General features: G+C 42.9%; 1 protein-coding gene across 1 annotated transcript in view; it reads right to left on the bottom strand.

Moving 5' to 3' along the window:
* Positions 1-18,948: 18,948 nt before the first annotated feature.
* The window catches only part of LOC130296692 (thyrotropin-releasing hormone receptor-like), a 90,243-nt gene continuing 84,197 nt past the window's right edge, over positions 18,949-24,994 (bottom strand). The window contains exon 5 of the mRNA XM_056548515.1: positions 18,949-22,306. Coding sequence (XP_056404490.1) covers positions 21,896-22,306 — 411 coding nt within the window. The 3' untranslated portion in view covers positions 18,949-21,895. The remainder of the gene's footprint in view (positions 22,307-24,994) is intronic.

Below are 24,994 nucleotides of genomic sequence, written 5' to 3'. Positions count from 1 at the left end.
GTCACCCCCTCCCCATCACCTGCACCCTCCTTCCCCCGTCACTTGCACCCCCCATCACTTGCAACCCCCATCATCACTTGCACCCCCCTCATCATCACTTGCACCCCCCCTTACCCATCATCACTTGCACCCCCCTTTCCCCCCCATCATCACTTGCACCACACTTTCCCCTCATCCTCACTTGCACCCCCCATTCCCCATCATCACTTGCACCTCCCTTCCACCCCCTTTCCCCTCATCATCACTTGCACCCCCTTCCCCCTCATCATCACTTGCACACCCCTTTCCCCCTCATCACTCACACCCCTATCATTGTGTAGGTAGCCAGGTAGGGAAGTAGCCAGTTCTCCTTCACATTTAAATCATCATCCCCCTCCCTGTCGCCTGCTCCCTCCTCCCCTGCACCCCCCTCCTTGTCACCTGCACCCCCTTACCCCCGTCACTTGCACCCCCATCATCACTTGCACCCCCCCCATCATCACTTGTACCCCATCATCATCACTTGCACCCCCCTTTCCCCTCATCATAACTTGCACCCCTCTTCCCCCATCATCACTTGCACCCCCTTCCCCCTCATCATCACTTGCACCCCAATTTCCCTTCATCATCACTTGCACCCCTCTTCCCCCATCATCACTTGCACCCTCTTCCCGTCATCATCACTTGCACCCCCTTTCCCCCTCATCATCACTTGCACCCCCCTTTCCCCTCAATCACTTGCACCCCCCTTCCCCCTCATCATTACTTGCACCCCTTTCCCCCCCATCATCACTTGCACCCCCCTTCCCCCTCATCATCACTCGCACACCTATCATTGTGACAGGTAGCCAGGTAGGGAAGTAGCCAGTACTACTTGACATTTAAATCATCCTCCCCCTCCCTGTCACCTGCGCCCTCCTCCGCTGCACCCCCTCCTTGTCACCTGCACCGCTTTTCTCCGTCACCTGCTCCCCCCTCCTTGTCACCTGCACCCCCTTTCCCCGTCACTTGCACCCCCATCATCACTTGCACCTCCCATCATCACTTGCACCCCCCATCATCATCACTTGTACCCCATCATCATCACTTGCACCCCCTTTCCTCCGTCACTTGCACCCCCCATCATCACTTGCACCCACCCATCATCACTTGTACCCCATCATCATCACTTGCACCCCCCTTTCCCCTCATCATCACTTGCACCCCCTTTCCCCTCATCATCACTTGCACCCCTCTTCCTACCATCATCACTTGCACCCCTCTTCCCCCCTTCATCACTTGCACCCCCCTCATCATCACTCGCACCCCTATCATTGTGTAGGTAGCCAGGTAGGGAAGTAGCCAGTTCTTCTTCACATTTAAATCATCATCCCCCTCCCTGTCACCTGCGCCCTCCTCCCCTGCACCCCCCCCCCCTCCTTCTCACTTGCACCCCCTTCCCCCGTCACTTGCACCCCCCATCATCACTTGCACCCCCCATCATCACTTGCACCCCCCCATCATCATTTGCACCCCCATCCCATCATCACTTGCAACCCTCATCCCATCATCACTTGCCCCCCATCCCAACATCACTTGCACCCCCTATCCCATCATCACTTGCAACCCCCATCCCATCATCACTTGCACCCCCCGCATCCCATCATCACTTGCACCCCCTCCATCCCATTATCACTTGCACCCCCCCATACCATAATCACTTGCACCCCCCATTCCACCATCACTTGTACCCCCCATCCCATCATCACTTGCACCCCCCATCCCATCATCACTTGCACCCCTCATCCCATCATCACTTGCACCCCCCATTCCATCATCACTTGCACCCCCCATCCCATCATCACTTGCACCCCCCATCCCATCATCACTTGCACCCCCCATCCTATCATCACTTGCACCCCCCATCCCATCATCACTTGCACCCCCCATCCCATCATCACTTGCACCCCCCTATCCCATCATCACTTGCAGCCCCCCATTCCCATCATCACTTGCACCCCCCATCCCATCATCACTTGCACCCCCCACCCCATCCCATAAAAAAAAGAAACGTTTACTCACCTATGTCGCAGGCAGGGATCTCCTGGGCAGCACAGGCTGGCTGCGTTCTTCTCCCGCTATAGTGCAGGCGCCAATGAGTGACATCATCGGCGACTGCGCTGTGTGGGGGCAGAGGTCACAGGTCTCCTCTCAGTGAAGCCGCAGGTCCTGCAGCTCCCATTGAGAGGAGGCTTTAGCTGCGTGTGCATGTGCGTGCACAGCTTAAAGCGGCGCTCGCTCGCTTCGGGATCTGGGACAAGTGTCCCGGATCCCCATTAGCGGAGCGAGCGCATCTCGAGCCGGAGCCCCGCTTGCCACCCAAAAGCACCCCGCATGCCATGAGTGGCACGCGTGCCGGGGGTTGCCGACCCCTGTCATAGACGGCTATGCATTCTGTGCAGACTCCACACAAAGAATGAACATGTTTATTCTTTGTGCGGACATGGAAAATGGAATTTTCATGGCGGAAACATCTGGAATGGAAACTCCACTGTGTGCACAGAACAGTAGAATCTCCATGCCGGACTCTAATGCGGAATCCTGCAAGGAAATTCTTCCGTGTGGGAGTCCGAGCATTTCAAGGTCCAAAGGTCTGTTGATCCTCAGTTTTTGGCTTCCAGTGTTTACAGATATCCCAGCTTACTGTTATGTTACTGTCCCTAGCTATTCTTGTGTAATGTTCTGTATCATATAAGTAATAAGTCCAGTAGGTTAGAATAGTGTGGAGCATACACTTGCATGGCACAAAAATCCTGACCCTCGCAAATGGGGGAAGGTTAGGGTTAACCACTTAAGGACCCAGGGCATACCTGTACACCTGTGGGAATTCCGGTCCCCGCCGCTCACCAGGTGGGGACCGGACCGGGATGCCTGCTGAAATCGTTCAGCAGGCACCCCGTGCAAACCCCTTGGAGGGGGTCCTGAGACCCCTGCCCCATGCCAGCGATCGCTGCAAATCGCAGGTCAATGCAGAACGGCGATTAGCAGTGATTCCGGGTGAATAGGGTCTCTGGTGACCTGGAAAAAAGCATGAAAGGTGGAGTCCGATACGCCAACTAACACCCTTTACCAGCAGGAGTGAGGTGGCATGTCGGACGACTGATCAATCATTGAGCCTTCTGGGAGGTGATCGGGCGGCGATTGGGCAAGTCGGGGGTCACTTACCTGTCCGTCTGGGCAGGCACGGGTCCCTGGGAAAGACGTGGAGGGTCCCTGGAGTCGGCGGCGTCGATGGAGGACCGCGGGCGGCGGCAGCAACCTCTGTGGCGGTGGCAGGATAAAGCAGGAGGTGAGTTGGTCACCTCCTGCTGTTGCTAAGCAACAAATCCCAGCATGCACAGCCAAAGGGCATGCTGGGAGTTGTAGTTTTGCAACAGCTGGTGGCAAAACTACAACTCCCAGCATGCCCTTTGGCTAGTTATGCAACAGCTGGAGGCACACTGGTTGCAACTTAACTTAGGGGTTCGCAACCAGTGTGCCTACAGCTGTTGCAAAACTATAACTCCCAGCATGTAAGCTGTAAACCCCTGTCCGTGTGAATGCACTCTAAAAACACCACACTACACCTACACAAAATAAAAAGTAAAACACTACATATACACATACCACTACACAGTTACCCTCCCCCCCATAAAAAAAACACACGTCTCATACAGCACTGTTTCCAAAACGAAGCCTCCAGCTGTTGAAAATCAACAACTCCCAGTATTGCCGGACAGCCAATTACTGTCAAGGCAAGCTGGGAGTTTTGCAACAGCTGGAGACTGTTTGGGAAATACTGCCGTAGAATATTTTGGTGGCGGATGCCAATCCCCAATTTAGGCCTCAAATGCGCATGGCGCTCTCTCACTTTGGTGCCCTGTCGTATTTCAAGACAACAGTTTAGGACCACATATGGGGTATTTCCTTACTCAGGAGAAATTGCGTTACAACTTTTGGGGGGCTTTTTCTCCTTTTCCCCTTATGAAAAGTAAAGTTGGGGTCTACACCAGCATGTTAGTGTAAAAAAATGTATTTTGGTGTTGCCCCATACTTTTAATTTTCACAAGCGGTAAAAGGAAAAAAATCCCCCCAAAATTTGTAACGCAATTTCTCCTGAGTACAGAAATGTGGATGCAAAGTTCTCTGCGGGACCACAACATGGCTCAGAAGTGAGAGCGCACCATCTACATTTGAGGTCTAAATTGGTGATTTGCACAGGGGTAGCTGATTTTACAGCATTTCTGACATAAACACAAAACAATAAATACCCACATGTGACCCCATTTTGGAAACCACACCCCTCACGGAATGTAACAAGGGGTATAGTGAGCCTTAACACCCCACAGGATGTGAAGATGAGAAAATAAAAATTTCACTAAAATGCTGGTTTTACCCTAAATTTTTCATTTTTACAAGGGAAAATAGGAAAAAAGCCCCCCAAAATGTGTAGCCCCATTTCTTCTGAGTATGGAAATACCCCATATGTGGATGTAAAGTGCTCTGCGGGTAAACTACAATGCTCAGAAGAGAAAGAGCGGCATTGGGCTTTTGGAGAGAGAATGTATCCGAAATTGAAAGTCGTTTGTGTTTACAAAGCCCCCATAGTGCCAGAACAGTGGACCCCACATGTGACCCCATTTTGAAAACTATACCCCTCACAGAATTTAATAAGCGGAGCAGTGAGCATTTAAACCCCACAGGTGTCTGATAGATTTTTGGTACAGTGGTCCATGAAAATGAAAAATAAAATTTTTCATTTGAACAGTCCACTGTTCCAAAGATCTGTCAAACGCCAGTGGGGTGTAAATGCTCACTGCACCCCTTATTAAATTCTGTGAGGGGTGTAGTTTCAAAATGGGGTCACACATGGGAGGGGTCCACTGTTCTGGCACCACGGGGGGCTTTGTAAATGCACATGGCCCCCGACTTCCATTCCAACCAAATTCTCTCTCCAAAAGCTCAATGGTGCTCCTTCTCTTCTGAGCATTGTAGTTTACCCGCAGAGCACTTTACATCCACATATGGGGTATTTCCATACTCAGAAGAAATGGTGTTACAAATTTTGGGAGGCTTTTTTCTCCTATTACCCCTTGCAAAAATGAAAAATTTGGGGTAACACCAGCATTTTAGTGAAACAAATCAAATTTTTCATTTTCACGTCCAACTTTAGCGGAAATTTGTCAAACACCTGTGGGTTGTAAAGGCTCACTGTACCCCTTGTTACGTGCCTTGAGAGATTTTGTTTCCAAAATAGTTTGCCAAGTGTTTTTTTTGCTGTACTGGCACCATATGAGCTTCCTAAATGCTACATGCTCTCCCAAAACCATTTCTCTCTTCTGAGCATTGTAGTTCACAGAGAGTGCACTTGACGTCCACACATGGGGTATTTCCATACTCAGAAGAGATGGGGTTACAGATTTTGGGGGGCATTTTCTCCTATTACACCTTGTGACAATGTAAAATTTGGGGAAAAATTGCATTTTGGTGAAAAAAAAAATCATTTACACATCCGACTTTAACAAAAATTCGTCAAACACCTGTGAGGTGTTCAGGCTAACTGGACCCCTTGTTACGTTTCTTGGGAGATGTAGTTTCCAAAATAGTATACCATGTGGGGTTGAAACACCTAAAGGGTTAATACACTTTCTGAATGTCATTTTGAATACTTTGAGGGGTGTATTTTTTATAATGGGGTCATTTATGGGGTATTTCTAATATGAAGGCCCTTCAAATCCACTTCAAAACTGAACTGGTCCCTGAAAAATTCAGATTTAGAAAATGTTGTGAAAAATTGGAAAATTGCTGCTGAACTTTGAAGCCCTCTGATGTCTTCCAAAAGTAAAGACATGTCAACTTTATGATATTGTGCATGTGAATCAATATGTAATTTATTTGGGATGTACATTTTCCTTATAAGCAGAGAGTTTCAAAGTAAAAAAAAAAAAAAAAAAAAAAAAGCAACATTTTCAATTTTTTTGGATAACATTTTTTTAATTTTCACCAAGAAATGATGCAAAAAAATTACTACTAACATAAAGTAGAATATGTCACGAAAAAATAACCTCGGAATCAGAATGAAAAGTAAAAGCATCCAAGAGTTATTAATGCTTAAAGTGACAGTGGTCAGATGTGCAAAAAATGCTCGGGTCCTTAAGGTGAAAATGGGCTGGGTCCTTAAGGGGTTAAATTAACTATCCTATATTTTTAGTGGACATATAACTAACATGTGACCAAGTATTGTTGAAATATCTCCAGCCGTTTGGAAGTTTTGCAGTAACATATATTTCCCATAGACTTGTATGGGCTTTAAACAAAAACCCCGACCCTTGCAAATGGGGGCGGGTAAGGGTTAATTTGCCTATAATTTTTTTGTTTTCATATTAGTAACATGTGTACCAAGTTTCATGAAAATATCTTTAGCAGTTTGGAAGGGATGTTGGAACATACACATATTGGGGGAGATTTATCAAAACCTGTCCAGAGGAAAAGTTGTCCAGTTGACCATAGCAACCAATCAGATCGCTTCTTTCATTTTTCCGAGGTCTTTTAAAAAATGTAAATAAATAAGTGCTCTGACATATTTTGATAAATCTCTCCCATTCAGTTTGAAGATATTCCCAATTGTTTGCACATTGTTTATAAACAGATTGTAAATTGTTTGTAAATGTGTAACAAACTAATTCTATATTTTTTATTTATTTTTTTGCAAAAGAAACAAGGATACATATTTTACATTTCAAATAGATAATAAGAAACAAAGTTTTCAGGTCTGGACATGTCAGCACATTCTGGGAATATTTTCTCTCCCCTGCCCAATCCTTCTCTCTTTGTTTTTCTGTTCAGTAATTCATTCTCTTTTATTACGGAACATTCACTTTACGATTTTTAAATCCATCTAGTTCATATAAATTTATACTTAAAAATTATTTTATCTAGATGTCAGATGTAAAATTGTGGTTTTACAATGATTCTTTGTCTCGATTTAAGAATGGGTTAAAATTGTATCTGTTGGTTTTAACATTACTGTCGATGTAAATCATGTTGAATCATATCACTATCCTAATTCAAATATTTAACCCCTTAACGACCAAGGACGTATATTTACGTCCTTGGCCGGCTCCCGTGATACAACGCGGGGGAATATCGGGTCGGTCGGTATCTGATGCCGGGACCCTGGGCTAATAGCGCATCGGCAGCGATCGCGGTGCCGCGCGCTATTAACCCTTTAGAAGCGGCGTCTAAACCGAAAGTGAAAGCTGCCCGGCTGCTCAGCGGGGCTGATCGGGAAAATGTGGTGTCCCGATCAGCTGGGACACGAGCGGAGGTCCTCTTACCTGCCTCCGGCGTGTCCCCTCGGCGATTCATTGCTCCAAGCCTGAGATTCAGGCTTGAGCAATCGACCACCGATAACGCTGATCATTGCAAAGCTATGGCTTTGCAGTGAACAGTGCTGGCAATCAGTGTGTGCAGTGCTATAGGTCACTATGGGAGCTATAACACTGCAAAAAAAAGTGGAAATAAAAAGTTCATAAATGTCATTTAAGCCTTTCCTTAATAAAAGTTCAAATCACCCCCCTTTTCCCGTAAAAAAACCACCTTGTAAATAAAAATAAATATAAACATATGTGGTATCGCCGCATGCGTAAATGTCCGAACTATACAAATATTTAATTAATTTAACCGCACGGTCAATGGCGTACGCGCAAAACAATTCCAAAGTCCAAAATAACGTATTTTTGGTTGCTTTTTATATCATGAAAAAATGAATAAAAAGCTATTAAAAAGTCCGATCAATACAAAAATAGTACCGATACTTCAGATCACGGCATAAAAAATGATTTCTCATACCGCCCCATATGTGGAAAAATAAAAAAGTTATAGGGGTCAGAAAATGACAATTTTAAACGTATAAATTTTTCTGCATGTAGTTATGATTTTTTCCAGAAGTCCGACAAAATCAAACCTATATAAGTAGGGTATCATTTTAATCGTATGGACCTACAGAATAAAGATAAGGTATCATTTTTACTGAAAAATGTACTGCGTAGAAATGGAAGCCCCCAAAATTTACAAAATGCCGTTTTTTCTTCAATTTCGTCGCACAATGATTTTTTTTTTCGTTTCGCTGTAGATTTTTAGGTAAAATAACTGATGTCACTGCAAAGTAGAATTGGTGGTGCAAAAAATAAGCCATCATATGGATTTTAACCCCTTAAGGACGCAGGACGTAAATGTACGTCCTGGTGAGGTGGTACTTAACGCACCAGGACGTACATTTACGTCCTAAGCATAACCGCGGGCATCGGAGCGATGCCCGTGTCATGCGCGGCTGATCCCGGCTGCTGATCGCAGCCAGGGACCCGCTGGCAATGGCCGACGCCCGCGATCTCGCGGGCGTCCGCCATTAACCCCTCAGGTGCCGGGATCAATTCAGATCCCGGCATCTGCGGCGGTTCGCGATTTAAATGAACGATCGGATCGCCCGCAGCGCTGCTGCGGGGATCCGATCATTCATAACGCCGCACGGAGGTCCCCTCACCTTCCTCCGTGCGGCTCCCGGCGTCTCCTGCTCTGGTCTGTGATCGAGCAGACCAGAGCAGGAGATGACCGATAATACTGATCTGTTCTATGTCCTATACATAGAACAGATCAGTATTAGCAATCATGGTATTGCTATGAATAGTCCCCTATGGGGACTATTCAAGTGTAAAAAAAAAATGTAAAAAAATGTAAAAGTAAAAGTAAAAAAAAAGTGAAAAATCCCCTCCCCCAATAAAAAGTAAAACGTCCGTTTTTTCCTATTTTACCCCCAAAAAGCGTAAAAAACATTTTTTATAGACATATTTGGTATCGCTGCGTGCGTAAATGTCCGAACTATTAAAATAAAATGTTAATGATCCCGTACGGTGAACGGCGTGAACGAAAAAAAATTAAAAAAGTCCAAAATTCCTACTTTTTTAATACATTTTATTAAAAAAAAAATTATAAAAAATGTATTCAAAGTTTTTTATATACAAATGTGGTATCAAAAAAAAGTACAGATCATGGCGCAAAAAATGAGCCCCCATCCCGCCGCTTATACGGAAAAATAAAAAAGTTATAGGTCATCAAAATAAAGGGATTATAAACGTACTAATTTGGTTAAAAAGTTTGTGATTTTTTTTAAGCGCAACAATAATATAAAAGTATATAATAATGGGTATCATTTTAATCGTATTGACCCTCAGAATAAAGAACACATGTCATTTATACCGTAAATTGTACGGCGTGAAAACGAAACCTTCCAAAATTAGCAAAATTGCGTTTTTCGTTTTAATTTCCCCACAAAAATAGTGTTTTTTGGTTGCGCCATACATTTTATGATATAATGAGTGATGTCATTACAAAGGACAACTGGTGGCGCAAAAAACAAGCCCTCATACTAGTCTGTGGATGAAAATATAAAAGAGTTATGATTTTTAGAAGGCGAGGAGGAAAAAATGAAAACGTAAAAATTAAATTGTCTGAGTCCTTAAGGCCAAAATGGGCTGAGTCCTTAAGGGGTTAAGGTGCAAAATTGTAAGGGTTATGATTTTTAAAAGTTGAGGAGGAAAAAACGAAAGGGCAAAAACGGAAAAACCCGTGGTCCTTAAGGGGTTAAAGGGACACAACTGTTCCCCTGCACATGCACAGTAGCTACAGAGTTGCCTGTATAAACATAAAAATGGATATGATTTTTTTTTTAAGCTAGCAAAAGTGTAATAAAAAGTACTGACATCCATCTTAGAGATACAAATTTTTAGACACATGACTTTTAATTTTTTTTTTTTTATATAGCATACGATGTAATATGATTTTGAAGCTATGTTCACAGGGCGGAATGTCTGTGCGGAATTCCGCTGCACGGACATTCCGCAGCAGCAGAGTCCCATTGATTTCAATAGAATTCTGCTGCACTGTTCACATAGCATAATTTCCAATTCTGGCGTACGCAGAAAAAATAGACTATCCTTTCTGTGGATCCTGCTCAGAAATGCACTGTCGTCTATAAGACCGCACATTTCTAAGCGGTCCTAGCGCCCGCTAGATCATTCCAATGTGTGAAATGCCCACCTGTGTTTTCCGGGCAGACATTCCGCACATTTTCGGCCGTGTGAACATAGTCTAAGCCATCTGTTTTACAATCCATTCAAAGGATTTAAATATTGTTATGGGAATACTTCCTGAGAAGTATGTGGACACAGAGAAAGACTGACTGAAGAGTTTTCGGCTAAGTTCACACATCATTAAAATTTATTGGCATATGTTATTTTATTATGCTCATTTTCCTCCGTAGTGGGCAAAAAAGTTATCGAAAAAACTGCATTAAAAAAAAAAATATATATGCATTTGCCGATAGATTAAAATGAGCATATAAAATAAAATACATGTGTAAATTTTATAATGTGTAAATACTTTGGCCCATTACATACTCAAAATTAAAAATAGAAATAAGAAGCATGTGCTTTCAGGGAAATCAAGGACATCTCATAAAGAATGAGATTACCAAGAAGTCGGAAATGCAGGATACATTTCTGTAGGAAGCAAAAAGCTTTGTTTAGACACCTCCTCTGTAAACATCTTTCACTCAACTGGTAGGTTTGGGTGCAACACATCCTATAAACATGTTTCCAGCAGCTTCAAACAATTTGAAAACAAAGGAAACCTTTTGCAAATTGTTTCCAGAAACATGTTTTAAAGTGTGGACAAGGCTTTGAAGGGGTACTCCGCCCCTAGACATTTTATCCCCTATCTAAAGGATAGCAGATAAGATGTCTGTTTGCGGGGGACCCTCCGTGATCTCGACTGCGGCAGCCCAGACATCCGGTTCACAGAGTTAACTTTGCTCCGTGCCATATGACTGGCGATTCGGGGCAGAGACTCGTGACGTCACGGCCACGCCCCACTCATGACTTCACAACCACGCCCCCTCAATGCAAGTCTATGGGAGGGGGCCTGATGGCCGTCACACCCCCTCTGATAGACTTGCATTGAGGGGCCGTGGCCGTGACATCACGAGCGGGGCATGGCTGTGATGTCACGAGCCTCCGGCGCTGCACATGATGCTTTAAACGAATGCCGGGTGCAGCAGAGAGATTGTGGGGGGTCCCCAGCGGCGGGACCCCCACAATCAGACATCTTATCCCCTATCCTTTGGATCGGTGATAAGATGTCTAGGGGTGGAGTACCCTTTAAGGATATAAATTTATCTACAGTATGTATGGTATATAGAATGGGCAGCACTTACCGGTGCACAAATATCTTTATTGGATTCTCAGCATAGAACATCGTGGAGAACAGTCATGCAGAGCAGGAGGCACAGATGCCGGTAACACACAAGGGTTGTAAACCAGAATCCAACAAAGACGTTTGTGCACCGAAGACCTGGTGAGTGCTGCCCATTCTATATACCATATGTGACTGTGGCGTTCTGTTTAATACGGGTCCAGCACCCAGGTGTGTGTTCAGACGGGGGAGATTTATCAAAACCTGTCCAGAGGAAAAGTTGTCCAGTTGACCATAGCAACCAATCAGATCGCTTCTTTCATTTTTCCGAGGTCTTTTAAAAAATGTAAATAAATAAGTGCTCTGACATATTTTGATAAATCTCTCCCATTCAGTTTGAAGATATTCCCAATTGTTTGCACATTGTTTATAAACAGATTGTAAATTGTTTGTAAATGTGTAACAAACTAATTCTATATTTTTTATTTATTTTTTTGCAAAAGAAACAAGGATACATATTTTACATTTCAAATAGATAATAAGAAACAAAGTTTTCAGGTCTGGACATGTCAGCACATTCTGGGAATATTTTCTCTCCCCTGCCCAATCCTTCTCTCTTTGTTTTTCTGTTCAGTAATTCATTCTCTTTTATTACGGAACATTCACTTTACGATTTTTAAATCCATCTAGTTCATATAAATTTATACTTAAAAATTATTTTATCTAGATGTCAGATGTAAAATTGTGGTTTTACAATGATTCTTTGTCTCGATTTAAGAATGGGTTAAAATTGTATCTGTTGGTTTTAACATTACTGTCGATGTAAATCATGTTGAATCATATCACTATCCTAATTCAAATATTTAACCCCTTAACGACCAAGGACGTATATTTACGTCCTTGGCCGGCTCCCGTGATACAACGCGGGGGAATATCGGGTCGGTCGGTATCTGATGCCGGGACCCTGGGCTAATAGCGCATCGGCAGCGATCGCGGTGCCGCGCGCTATTAACCCTTTAGAAGCGGCGTCTAAACCGAAAGTGAAAGCTGCCCGGCTGCTCAGCGGGGCTGATCGGGAAAATGTGGTGTCCCGATCAGCTGGGACACGAGCGGAGGTCCTCTTACCTGCCTCCGGCGTGTCCCCTCGGCGATTCATTGCTCCAAGCCTGAGATTCAGGCTTGAGCAATCGACCACCGATAACGCTGATCATTGCAAAGCTATGGCTTTGCAGTGAACAGTGCTGGCAATCAGTGTGTGCAGTGCTATAGGTCACTATGGGAGCTATAACACTGCAAAAAAAAGTGGAAATAAAAAGTTCATAAATGTCATTTAAGCCTTTCCTTAATAAAAGTTCAAATCACCCCCCTTTTCCCGTAAAAAAACCACCTTGTAAATAAAAATAAATATAAACATATGTGGTATCGCCGCATGCGTAAATGTCCGAACTATACAAATATTTAATTAATTTAACCGCACGGTCAATGGCGTACGCGCAAAACAATTCCAAAGTCCAAAATAACGTATTTTTGGTTGCTTTTTATATCATGAAAAAATGAATAAAAAGCTATTAAAAAGTCCGATCAATACAAAAATAGTACCGATACTTCAGATCACGGCATAAAAAATGATTTCTCATACCGCCCCATATGTGGAAAAATAAAAAAGTTATAGGGGTCAGAAAATGACAATTTTAAACGTATAAATTTTTCTGCATGTAGTTATGATTTTTTCCAGAAGTCCGACAAAATCAAACCTATATAAGTAGGGTATCATTTTAATCGTATGGACCTACAGAATAAAGATAAGGTATCATTTTTACTGAAAAATGTACTGCGTAGAAATGGAAGCCCCCAAAATTTACAAAATGCCGTTTTTTCTTCAATTTCGTCGCACAATGATTTTTTTTTTCGTTTCGCTGTAGATTTTTAGGTAAAATAACTGATGTCACTGCAAAGTAGAATTGGTGGTGCAAAAAATAAGCCATCATATGGATTTTAACCCCTTAAGGACGCAGGACGTAAATGTACGTCCTGGTGAGGTGGTACTTAACGCACCAGGACGTACATTTACGTCCTAAGCATAACCGCGGGCATCGGAGCGATGCCCGTGTCATGCGCGGCTGATCCCGGCTGCTGATCGCAGCCAGGGACCCGCTGGCAATGGCCGACGCCCGCGATCTCGCGGGCGTCCGCCATTAACCCCTCAGGTGCCGGGATCAATTCAGATCCCGGCATCTGCGGCGGTTCGCGATTTAAATGAACGATCGGATCGCCCGCAGCGCTGCTGCGGGGATCCGATCATTCATAACGCCGCACGGAGGTCCCCTCACCTTCCTCCGTGCGGCTCCCGGCGTCTCCTGCTCTGGTCTGTGATCGAGCAGACCAGAGCAGGAGATGACCGATAATACTGATCTGTTCTATGTCCTATACATAGAACAGATCAGTATTAGCAATCATGGTATTGCTATGAATAGTCCCCTATGGGGACTATTCAAGTGTAAAAAAAAAATGTAAAAAAATGTAAAAGTAAAAGTAAAAAAAAAGTGAAAAATCCCCTCCCCCAATAAAAAGTAAAACGTCCGTTTTTTCCTATTTTACCCCCAAAAAGCGTAAAAAACATTTTTTATAGACATATTTGGTATCGCTGCGTGCGTAAATGTCCGAACTATTAAAATAAAATGTTAATGATCCCGTACGGTGAACGGCGTGAACGAAAAAAAATTAAAAAAGTCCAAAATTCCTACTTTTTTAATACATTTTATTAAAAAAAAAATTATAAAAAATGTATTCAAAGTTTTTTATATACAAATGTGGTATCAAAAAAAAGTACAGATCATGGCGCAAAAAATGAGCCCCCATCCCGCCGCTTATACGGAAAAATAAAAAAGTTATAGGTCATCAAAATAAAGGGATTATAAACGTACTAATTTGGTTAAAAAGTTTGTGATTTTTTTTAAGCGCAACAATAATATAAAAGTATATAATAATGGGTATCATTTTAATCGTATTGACCCTCAGAATAAAGAACACATGTCATTTATACCGTAAATTGTACGGCGTGAAAACGAAACCTTCCAAAATTAGCAAAATTGCGTTTTTCGTTTTAATTTCCCCACAAAAATAGTGTTTTTTGGTTGCGCCATACATTTTATGATATAATGAGTGATGTCATTACAAAGGACAACTGGTGGCGCAAAAAACAAGCCCTCATACTAGTCTGTGGATGAAAATATAAAAGAGTTATGATTTTTAGAAGGCGAGGAGGAAAAAATGAAAACGTAAAAATTAAATTGTCTGAGTCCTTAAGGCCAAAATGGGCTGAGTCCTTAAGGGGTTAAGGTGCAAAATTGTAAGGGTTATGATTTTTAAAAGTTGAGGAGGAAAAAACGAAAGGGCAAAAACGGAAAAACCCGTGGTCCTTAAGGGGTTAAAGGGACACAACTGTTCCCCTGCACATGCACAGTAGCTACAGAGTTGCCTGTATAAACATAAAAATGGATATGATTTTTTTTTTAAGCTAGCAAAAGTGTAATAAAAAGTACTGACATCCATCTTAGAGATACAAATTTTTAGACACATGACTTTTAATTTTTTTTTTTTTATATAGCATACGATGTAATATGATTTTGAAGCTATGTTCACAGGGCGGAATGTCTGTGCGGAATTCCGCTGCACGGACATTCCGCAGCAGCAGAGTCCCATTGATTTCAATAGAATTCTGCTGCACTGTTCACATAGCATAATTTCCAATTCTGGCGTACGCAGAAAAAATAGACTATCCTTTCTGTGGATCCTGCTCAGAAATGCACTGTCGTCTATAAGACCGCACATTTCTAAGCGGTCCTAGCGCCCGCTAGATCATTCCAATGTGTGAAATGCCCACCTGTGTTTTCCGGGCAGACATTCCGCACATTTTCGGCCGTGTGAACATAGTCTAAGCCATCTGTTTTACAATCCATTCAAAGGATTTAAATATTGTTATGGGAATACTTCCTGAGAAGTATGTGGACACAGAGAAAGACTGACTGAAGAGTTTTCGGCTAAGTTCACACATCATTAAAATTTATTGGCATATGTTATTTTATTATGCTCATTTTCCTCCGTAGTGGGCAAAAAAGTTATCGAAAAAACTGCATTAAAAAAAAAAATATATATGCATTTGCCGATAGATTAAAATGAGCATATAAAATAAAATACATGTGTAAATTTTATAATGTGTAAATACTTTGGCCCATTACATACTCAAAATTAAAAATAGAAATAAGAAGCATGTGCTTTCAGGGAAATCAAGGACATCTCATAAAGAATGAGATTACCAAGAAGTCGGAAATGCAGGATACATTTCTGTAGGAAGCAAAAAGCTTTGTTTAGACACCTCCTCTGTAAACATCTTTCACTCAACTGGTAGGTTTGGGTGCAACACATCCTATAAACATGTTTCCAGCAGCTTCAAACAATTTGAAAACAAAGGAAACCTTTTGCAAATTGTTTCCAGAAACATGTTTTAAAGTGTGGACAAGGCTTTGAAGGGGTACTCCGCCCCTAGACATTTTATCCCCTATCTAAAGGATAGCAGATAAGATGTCTGTTTGCGGGGGACCCTCCGTGATCTCGACTGCGGCAGCCCAGACATCCGGTTCACAGAGTTAACTTTGCTCCGTGCCATATGACTGGCGATTCGGGGCAGAGACTCGTGACGTCACGGCCACGCCCCACTCATGACTTCACAACCACGCCCCCTCAATGCAAGTCTATGGGAGGGGGCCTGATGGCCGTCACACCCCCTCTGATAGACTTGCATTGAGGGGCCGTGGCCGTGACATCACGAGCGGGGCATGGCTGTGATGTCACGAGCCTCCGGCGCTGCACATGATGCTTTAAACGAATGCCGGGTGCAGCAGAGAGATTGTGGGGGGTCCCCAGCGGCGGGACCCCCACAATCAGACATCTTATCCCCTATCCTTTGGATCGGTGATAAGATGTCTAGGGGTGGAGTACCCTTTAAGGATATAAATTTATCTACAGTATGTATGGTATATAGAATGGGCAGCACTTACCGGTGCACAAATATCTTTATTGGATTCTCAGCATAGAACATTGTGGAGAACAGTCATGCAGAGCAGGAGGCACAGATGCCGGTAACACACAAGGGTTGTAAACCAGAATCCAACAAAGACGTTTGTGCACCGAAGACCTGGTGAGTGCTGCCCATTCTATATACCATATGTGACTGTGGCGTTCTGTTTAATACGGGTCCAGCACCCAGGTGTGTGTTCAGACGGCGAGTGGCTGTATTTGGGTCCTTGTGTAAAGAGTGAATTGGTGACGTACTATATGATGGATACAGTGCTGAGCATACGTGTTTCTCTTTGCTGCATTTATCTACAGTATGATATCATTGTTTCAGCAATAGCTGTTGTTTGACAACTTTATTCTCTACCAAGAGACATAACACTCTACTGTATGTCATTTAGGTGTATGGAGTGGGAAGAAACTATTGTAGTTATCTTACAGCTGCTCCATTTTTGTCGTTAGTGTGTGAATTAATGTTTTAGTAATGTGTGAGGGATTTCGACCATCGCAATGGAACAGGGCCTCTCTATATACTCAAATATAGCGGAAATGCTACACCAAAGGTCTCTGTCTCCATTTCCCTCTCCTGCTAAGTGTTGCACCGAACCATTTTTTGTACCCTTGTTAATAGTCATTACTAGGATGTGTAGTGAGTACATCAGACAGATGCAGCTGAATTGACTATGTTTAAAAATTACACCTACGCAGAATTTTTTACTTCTCTTTATTTCCAAATTTCCAATATAACTGAATATAAATAATCGACTTGATTATTGTCTTTGTAAAATTGCCATGCACTCCCTTGAATCACACCATAAAAGAGTAACTTTAGAATAAAAAAAATCATTCATTAAATTAGGTACATATTTAGAATAGAATCCACTATAAAAAAAAGAAATGAAACCATCGAAATAAGACACAAGCAAGAGTAAATGCCATCTAGAGAACCACCTGAAGCAAACACCAACCAGAGTAGAGATCTTTCATAGTAGATATCATCCAGAGTAAGCACACCACTCTGAGCAGGGCTGGCCCTACCATGGGTACCGGTGGGGCCATGGTCCCAGAGGGCACTTTTTATGGGCTTCGCTCTCATGCTGCTGCGCTTCCACTAGCCCCTCATCCCACGGGCGCCATCAGGGGGGTACAGCAAGTACCCCACTGTGACAACCGGAGCACAGAAGCTGTGTAAACAGCTGTTTCCTGCTTCTGCATACCTCCGGTGAGTGATTGATCACTCACAAGAGGCCAGAACTTTCTCTGCGCTCCGGCGCAAGAGTGATGTCATCTGACGCCGGAGCGCAGAGGAAACAAGATGCCTGAGGGAGCCGCTGGGAAAGAAGAAGAAAGATGGTAAGTATGTGGGGGCTGTGGGGGTGCCTAACTAATGTGGGGGAGCATCTGCCTTACTTTTGTGGGGGAGCATCTGCCTTACTAATGTGGGGGAGCATCTGCCTTACTTATGTGGGGGAGCATCTGCCTTACTAATGTCGGGGAACATCTGCCTTTCTAATGTGGGGGAGCATCTGCCTAAATAATGTGGGGGAACATCTGCCTAACTAATGTGGGGGAACATCTGCCTAACTAATGTGGGGGAACATCTGCCTAACTAATGTTGGGGAACATCTGCCTAACTAATGTGGGGGAACATCTGCCTAACTAATGTGGGGGAACATCTGCCTAACTAATGTGGGGGAACATCTGCCGCCTAATGTGGGGGAACATCTGCCACCTTATGTGGGGGAACATCTGCTTACCCAATGTGGGGGAACATCTGCCGCCTAACCTATTGTCTGTGGGGTTTTTTTTATTTTCGTTTTTCTTTTTTTTTGGGTGGGTGGGAGGCAGCATGTCTCTCTTGGACCCAGGCAGCACAATGTCTTGGGCCGGCCCTGACTCTGAGTGTACATTATCCAGGGCAAATACTAAGCAGTTTAAACACTATCAAGAGTAGACATCTTCCAGAGTAGACACCGCCAGGGTAGCGGTCACCTAGGGTACACACCATCATGGTAGACATGATGCAGATTAAAGACTTACCAGTGTAGACGCCACCAGACACTGTCCATAGAAGATACCACCCAGTATGAACACCACCAAGGGCAGACACAACCCAAAGTAGACACCACCCATAGTAGATACCACCCAGTGCAGACACCACTCAGGGTAGACATTGTCCAGACTATGTACTGTAGTATCCAGAATAGTCATCACTCAGGGTAGACATTGTCCAGACTATGTACCGTAGTATCCAGAATAGTCACCACTCAGGGTAGACATTGTCCAGACTATGTACCGTAGTATCCAGAATAGTCACCACTCAGGGTAGACATTGTCCAGACTATGTACCGTAGTATCCAGAATAGTCACCACTCAGGGTAGACATTGTGAAGACTATGTACCGTAGTATCCAGAATAGTCACCACTCAGGGTAGACATTGTCCAGACTATGTACCGTAGTATCCAGAATAGTTACCACTCAGGGTAGACATTATACAGACTATGTACCATAGTATCCAGAATAGTCACCACTCAGGGTAGACATTGTCCAGACTATGTACCGTAGTATCCAGAATAGTCACCACTCAGGGTAGACATTGTCCAGACTATGTACCGTAGTATCCAGAATAGTCACCACTCAGGGTAGACATTGTCCAGACTATGTACCGTAGTATCCAGAATAGTCACCACTCAGGGTAGACATTATACAGACTATATACTATGCAGTTAGATCCCAGGCAAAGAAAACATCACACACAAACTTTTTGTCGAAAACCTATAAACTGTCTGTTGTTGCTTAGCAACAAGAGATACAATAGCAGGTGTCCTATAGCAACAAATTGCTCCTTCTTCCTCAATAAGTCACAACAGACAAAACACTTCCTTACCATCCTTACCAACAATCCTGTCATAATTCTGACTGTTCTTAAAGAAATGATAACCAAAAAGTTTTATCGCAATGGTGAGATCCATCTTTCCTATGGAAAATCTTTTGTTACCATCCAAATAATGTACAGTTTTAATCAATTTTACCATGTAATGGATCAATAAAGATACAGATAGCTGGTGCAATGATCATGTGACAGGTCTCAATAAAAGGTAATCTACCCAGGGGGGGTGGCTGAACGTCCACATGTCAGACAGATCATAGCAGATGATAGATTCACACATGATAAACGTCACTCCATATACAAACAGAATAGCATGGTTTCAGTATATTTATAGAGCCTTTTTACAAGTTCAAAACTTTATTTACAAATTATTTACACTGTCATCTTAATGAAAAGGTCCAAATAAGGACAAGTTAGAATACCCATAATGCATTTCAGTCTCTTATATGTATGCGCACAGTGGGGAAACAGGAATAATAATTTGGGAGAAATTTAGTAAATATAAAGTGCACAAAAAAGGGACGCATTGGAATTGGAACATAATACTCCAAAATGAGTAGTCACTCATCTACAGACAGCTGTTTTGGGGTTCTTGCCCCTTATAAGTACAGAGCAGGGTGCTGTCTGGCTAGTCAGAGGCTTTTAATGAGGAACCATGGGAGAAGTGTGGAAAGCTACCTCAAGTTGGTGTCAAGTTTTCTTTCTGAAAATGAGCTAATTGGCATACTATGCATATGCAAAGAAGATTATCGTGTAGGAGTTGTCTGTATTAGATACATCAGGGCATATAGATTTCATAGAGAAGGTCCCCAATATTGGCACTTTTCATTTATGTAGAATGAAGAACTTTAAGCGCAATAAGTGCAGACTCATTGCAGTGAGCTAAACACTATCATAAAGAGGTATCATGGCCTACAATTAATAAATAAATAATAGACCATTAAAGAAAAGGAAAAGTACCAGACTTAGCCCTGCTACATCTGGACACTTAAGCAATAGTGTTGAGCGGCATAGGCCATATTCGAATTCGCGAATATTCGCGAATATATGGACGAATATTCGTCATATTCGCGAATATTCGCATATTCGTAATAGTCTCGTTTTATTTTCGCATATGCGAATATTCGTGCATGCGAAAATTAACATATGCGAAAATTTGTTTATACAAAAATTAGCATATGCGAAAATCCGCATATGCGAAAATTTACATATGCATATTTTCGCATATGCGAAGATTCGCACACCAGTCTCACACAGTAGTATTAGAGCCTTCTTACACCACATAAGCTGGAAGCAGAGAGGGATGATTACTGTGATGTGTACTGTGAAAAAAAAACAAAAAAAAAACGAATATTCGTAATTACGAATATATAGCGCTATATTCGCGAATATTCGCAAATTCGCGAATATGCGATATTCGCGAATAAAATTCGAATTGCGAATATTCGTGAGCAACACTATTAAGCAACAAAAGAGTTGAATAAATTAGTGATGATATATAGAATATAGTAATACAATAATAGTTGTCCTGTAAATAAAAAATACACTAAAACGTTTTTTGTAGGATGTTTGACACCAATTCCAGATTAAATATTATAATATTTACAGTATATGTCTTTTTCATGTACAATGAAGGTATCATCTACACACAGTGGGAGCAGCCATATTGTGGGTCTTATACATGAGAAAGCAACCAATTAGTAGAAACATTTGTTTTTTTAGCAAACTTAAATGAGTACTCCGGGATAAGAAAACGTATCCCCTATCCTAAGGATAGGGGATAAGTTTCAGATCGCAGGGGGTCCGACCGCTGGGGCCAACCACGATCTCCCGTACGGGGCCCCGACAGTCAGCGGCCAAGGGCTGTGTCCGACCACCGCATGACCCCTCAATACATCTCTATGGGAGAGCCAGAGCGCTGCAATCAGCAGCCTCTGCCTCTGCCATAGAAATGTATTGAGGGGGCGTGTCGGACGCCGCATCATGCGGTGGTCGAAATGAGCTATTTCGGCAAAGAGCCGAGAGCCCCATACAGGAGATCACGGGGGACGCCAGCGGTCGGACCCCCCGCAATCTGAAACTCATCCCCTATCCTTAGGATAGGGGATAAGTTTTCTTATCCTGGAGTACTCCTTTAAGCCTTACTCTAAGCATAGCCTTTTGCCTAACCCTAACCATAAGCCTAACCCTGATCATATCACTAAGCCTAACTCTAACCCTAACCCAAAGCCTAACTATGACCCCTAACCCAAAGTTTAATTATAACCAAAATGACAACCTTAAAGGGGTTATTCCAACAACAGGGACCCCCACTCATTACAAGAATGGAGGCTTCTTTTTCTCCATGTGAATGGATGCACCACATGCTCTGCCACTACTCCAAATTGGTAAAAAAAAATTCACCACCTACCATGTGCCATTCATAATACTGGTATCTTCTTAAGTGACAGGGGGACCTCTCTGCCCCCTCAAGCACCAGAGCCCAGATGCCACTGGTTCCTCTAGCTATGCCCCTGAACTCATGCTAATTAACTAATCATCAATAACCTTTTGGAGCTTGCTTTGTGAAATGTGCCCATTGTCCACATATGGCAACTACTACTGTGTGTAAGTGACTTAGTGATATAAGCTTGTACAGCTCTGCTTTCAATAAATGTTAAAAGTGTACGCGCAAGTGTACAATGAAATCATGCAACACTGTAGGTCGTGGTGGTATCTATACACTTCTCGGGAAAGTTGACCTTTTTAGATGGGAACCCATTGAGGTCCTCCTGGACAGTGAGGTCATGATCAGGACTGTCATGGGAACTGTCTTTCATGACGCTGTAGTAGACGGGCACATTGTACTTGGCCGCCTTTTCTGTCCTTTTTGGTTCACATTTACACAGGTTCTTGAAAGCCGCCCGAAACTTTTGTGACATCAGGTTGTAGATGATGGGGTTAATGGCGCTGTTAAGGTAGATACACAATCTGCAGAAGAGAAGGAACCAAACGTTGAGGTAGGGAGGATCCATGAAGGAATTGACCACAACTAGAGTACGATAGGGCATCCAGAGGAGAGCGAACAATATCACGACCACTGCCAACATCTTGGTGACCTAGTAGAGAAAAATATGAGCGTAAGAGATGAGAAGAGTTGGAAAAGTATGAGGAATACTGTAATACTGTTAGTATTAGTAATAAGAGCTGCTCAATATCAGAAAAAACATGGCTGATTCTTTCCAAAAGCAGTGCCACATCTCTCCACAGGTTATGTGGGGTATTGCAGGTCAGTCTCATGCAATAGAGGTGCAATATTGTATATATGTGGTTGTGCATGGACCAGAGTCAACTTGTAAAGTAAGAATTCTGGCAAGCTAGATGGCAAAATCTTTTAGCTTTGTTGTATCTCCCTTAAAATTCAAGGCAGTCCACGGTTTGTCTTTTGATGTATTTCAAGCTGGCATTTGACTCTTGGGCATAGAACTAGGTAAGACAGCTTGAAATACATATAAGGACGTACCATGCATTGTGTCTTGTATATTGAATTTTAATGAAGAAACAATAAAGCAAACATATTTTACCATCTACTTTGGACCAGGATTTTCTTTATAAGTAAAGCTGCAACAATAGACACAATCCAAGGACAGCCGGTACTATTTCTGGAAGTAAGCAGCCATGTTTCTCAGTCTTATGTTCCTTTATATAGTCTCCATTATGTTGGCAGAAAAGTGTCCATGCATTTTATAGCCTATTAAACATATATAAGCAACTTAGTGTGTGTTAAGCTGTTTTTAAGTACTTGGACCTTCACATGTATCCACTTTGGAGCCATTGAAGGGGCTTTCACATCAAGGTAGACAGCTTTGAGAAAGAGGATGTCACAGTAATTTGGGAGTTCTGCTCCATAATCCCCAAGAAAACAGTATAGCTACAAGGGAAATATGGTGCTACACTAAATAGCAAAACATTAAAACGTACCTGTCAGATCCCACCCAAATTTTTTTAATAAAAATATGTCACTCAGTGCCTAATCCGGACCACGAACATCTAATTTTTATGCCTTTATTGCCTATATTTATTCTTCAAATCCCTCTTTTCATTAGCTCACGGTGTTAGAAATCCTCTCAGGGGAAGGGGGCGTGTCCCTCCTTGTGGTGGTGGGAGATGATTGGTGTGTGGTGAGAGGGGACATGTCCCTCCCTTGTAGTGATGGGAGGTGATTGGTGTGTCTGTTCATGCAGCCTTGTCCATCAATCATCTCTTGTCCATGACTCATGGACAAGCCTGATGATGCTGGACTGGTTAGTGTCTCAGTAAGTATGGGGACCCCTAGTGGTGGGATATTCAGGAGTAGTTTTCTTTATTAAAAATTCGTAACCATATTACAAAAGGTCTTTAATTTTCATCAGTAACAACATGTAAAAAGATTTTGGATCTGACAGTGCCTATGTAACTTTTCTAATATACTTATAAAAAAAAAGACCACTAGGGGTCCCCATACCATCCAGAACAGAAAAGCATTATCTTTGTCCGAGCTGAAGCACAGGCATAGACAAAGTCCAGTAAGTGAGGGGCTATCACTCCTCTGTGCTTACTCCTGTCCTTTCTATTAGACTAGGAGGAGGTTACAGAGCAGCCTGCAGTGATAAGATGAAAATACCTAGCACAGCAGACTCAGGGAGGAAGTTAATGCATTTTGAGTGAGGGTGGGCCTCAGACCCACTCCTTCTTGAGCAGTGGATGTCAGAATGAGTGAAAAAAAGAATGAGTCATAAAAGGTCATGTATTTATTCTGCATGACCTAGAGAGGAACATATAGAAGCATTATTTTTTTTTCTATGATATGACAGGTACGCTTTAACACGAAAGACCGTCCATGTGTGACAGCCCACCAGATCTCCATTTATGGTAACATATAAATGGAGCTTGCATGATTTGAGCTTTCTGTGGTCTCCTTTGACACTACAAAAACTTTTCCAGGAACTTAGAAGAAAAAAAAAACCTATTTAGTTGTTTTTAAGACTCCAGACGCTTTCTTGTATTCCTGCCACTGAAATGTCACAAAGTTTATGCTAAACAATTTGATAAACGCCTTGTCAAGAGAAACAGAGAAAAAAGTCAGTTGTGAAAGGGGAAAATAATCATTTACAAATCTATTGAAGCTCAGCGCAATGTTTTTCTCCTCGACAACAGTTCAAGAAGGCAGATTTGAGTCCAAGTTTACACAATATTGGAGATTGTTAGTGAAGCAAATGTTCTATTTCTAGTCCTATATCCATGATAATCCAAACAATATCATGTGTATTGGTCTCATGCCTGTTTAAGCAGGCTGCAACTTCTGCAGGAAGAGTTAAAGGGCTATTCCGGCTTCATACATGCCTCCTCCATTCATGTCTATGAGAAGGGGCATGACTGTGCCACGCACCCTCCCGTAGACATGGATGAAGGGGGCGTGTGTGAAGTCACTAGGGGCGTGGCCATGATGTCATGTCCCCGTCTCAGTGGCAGCACCCGGCACAAAATGCCGGGGCTGCACCGAGATTGAGGGGGTCCCCAATGGCGGGACCCCTGCAATCATACATCTTATCCCCTATCCTTTGGATAGGGGATAAAATGTATAAAGCCGGAATACCCCTATAACAGTCAGACTTGGTGCGGTAACACATCCAGTAAATGCACTATGACTGACTGTTATCTCATCCATGTACATCCAGAAACTCCATCTACCTGTCTACAAACATTGGTTGTTGCTGGTATAAGCATTTTCTGGTACCTAGCTGTCCATGTCACCATTACAGGCCGGC

The sequence above is a fragment of the Hyla sarda genome, chromosome 12 (genome assembly GCF_029499605.1).
Source record: "Hyla sarda isolate aHylSar1 chromosome 12, aHylSar1.hap1, whole genome shotgun sequence".
In the NCBI taxonomy this organism is placed as follows: Eukaryota; Metazoa; Chordata; class Amphibia; order Anura; family Hylidae; genus Hyla; species Hyla sarda.
This window is presented reverse-complemented; position numbering and strand designations above follow the sequence as displayed.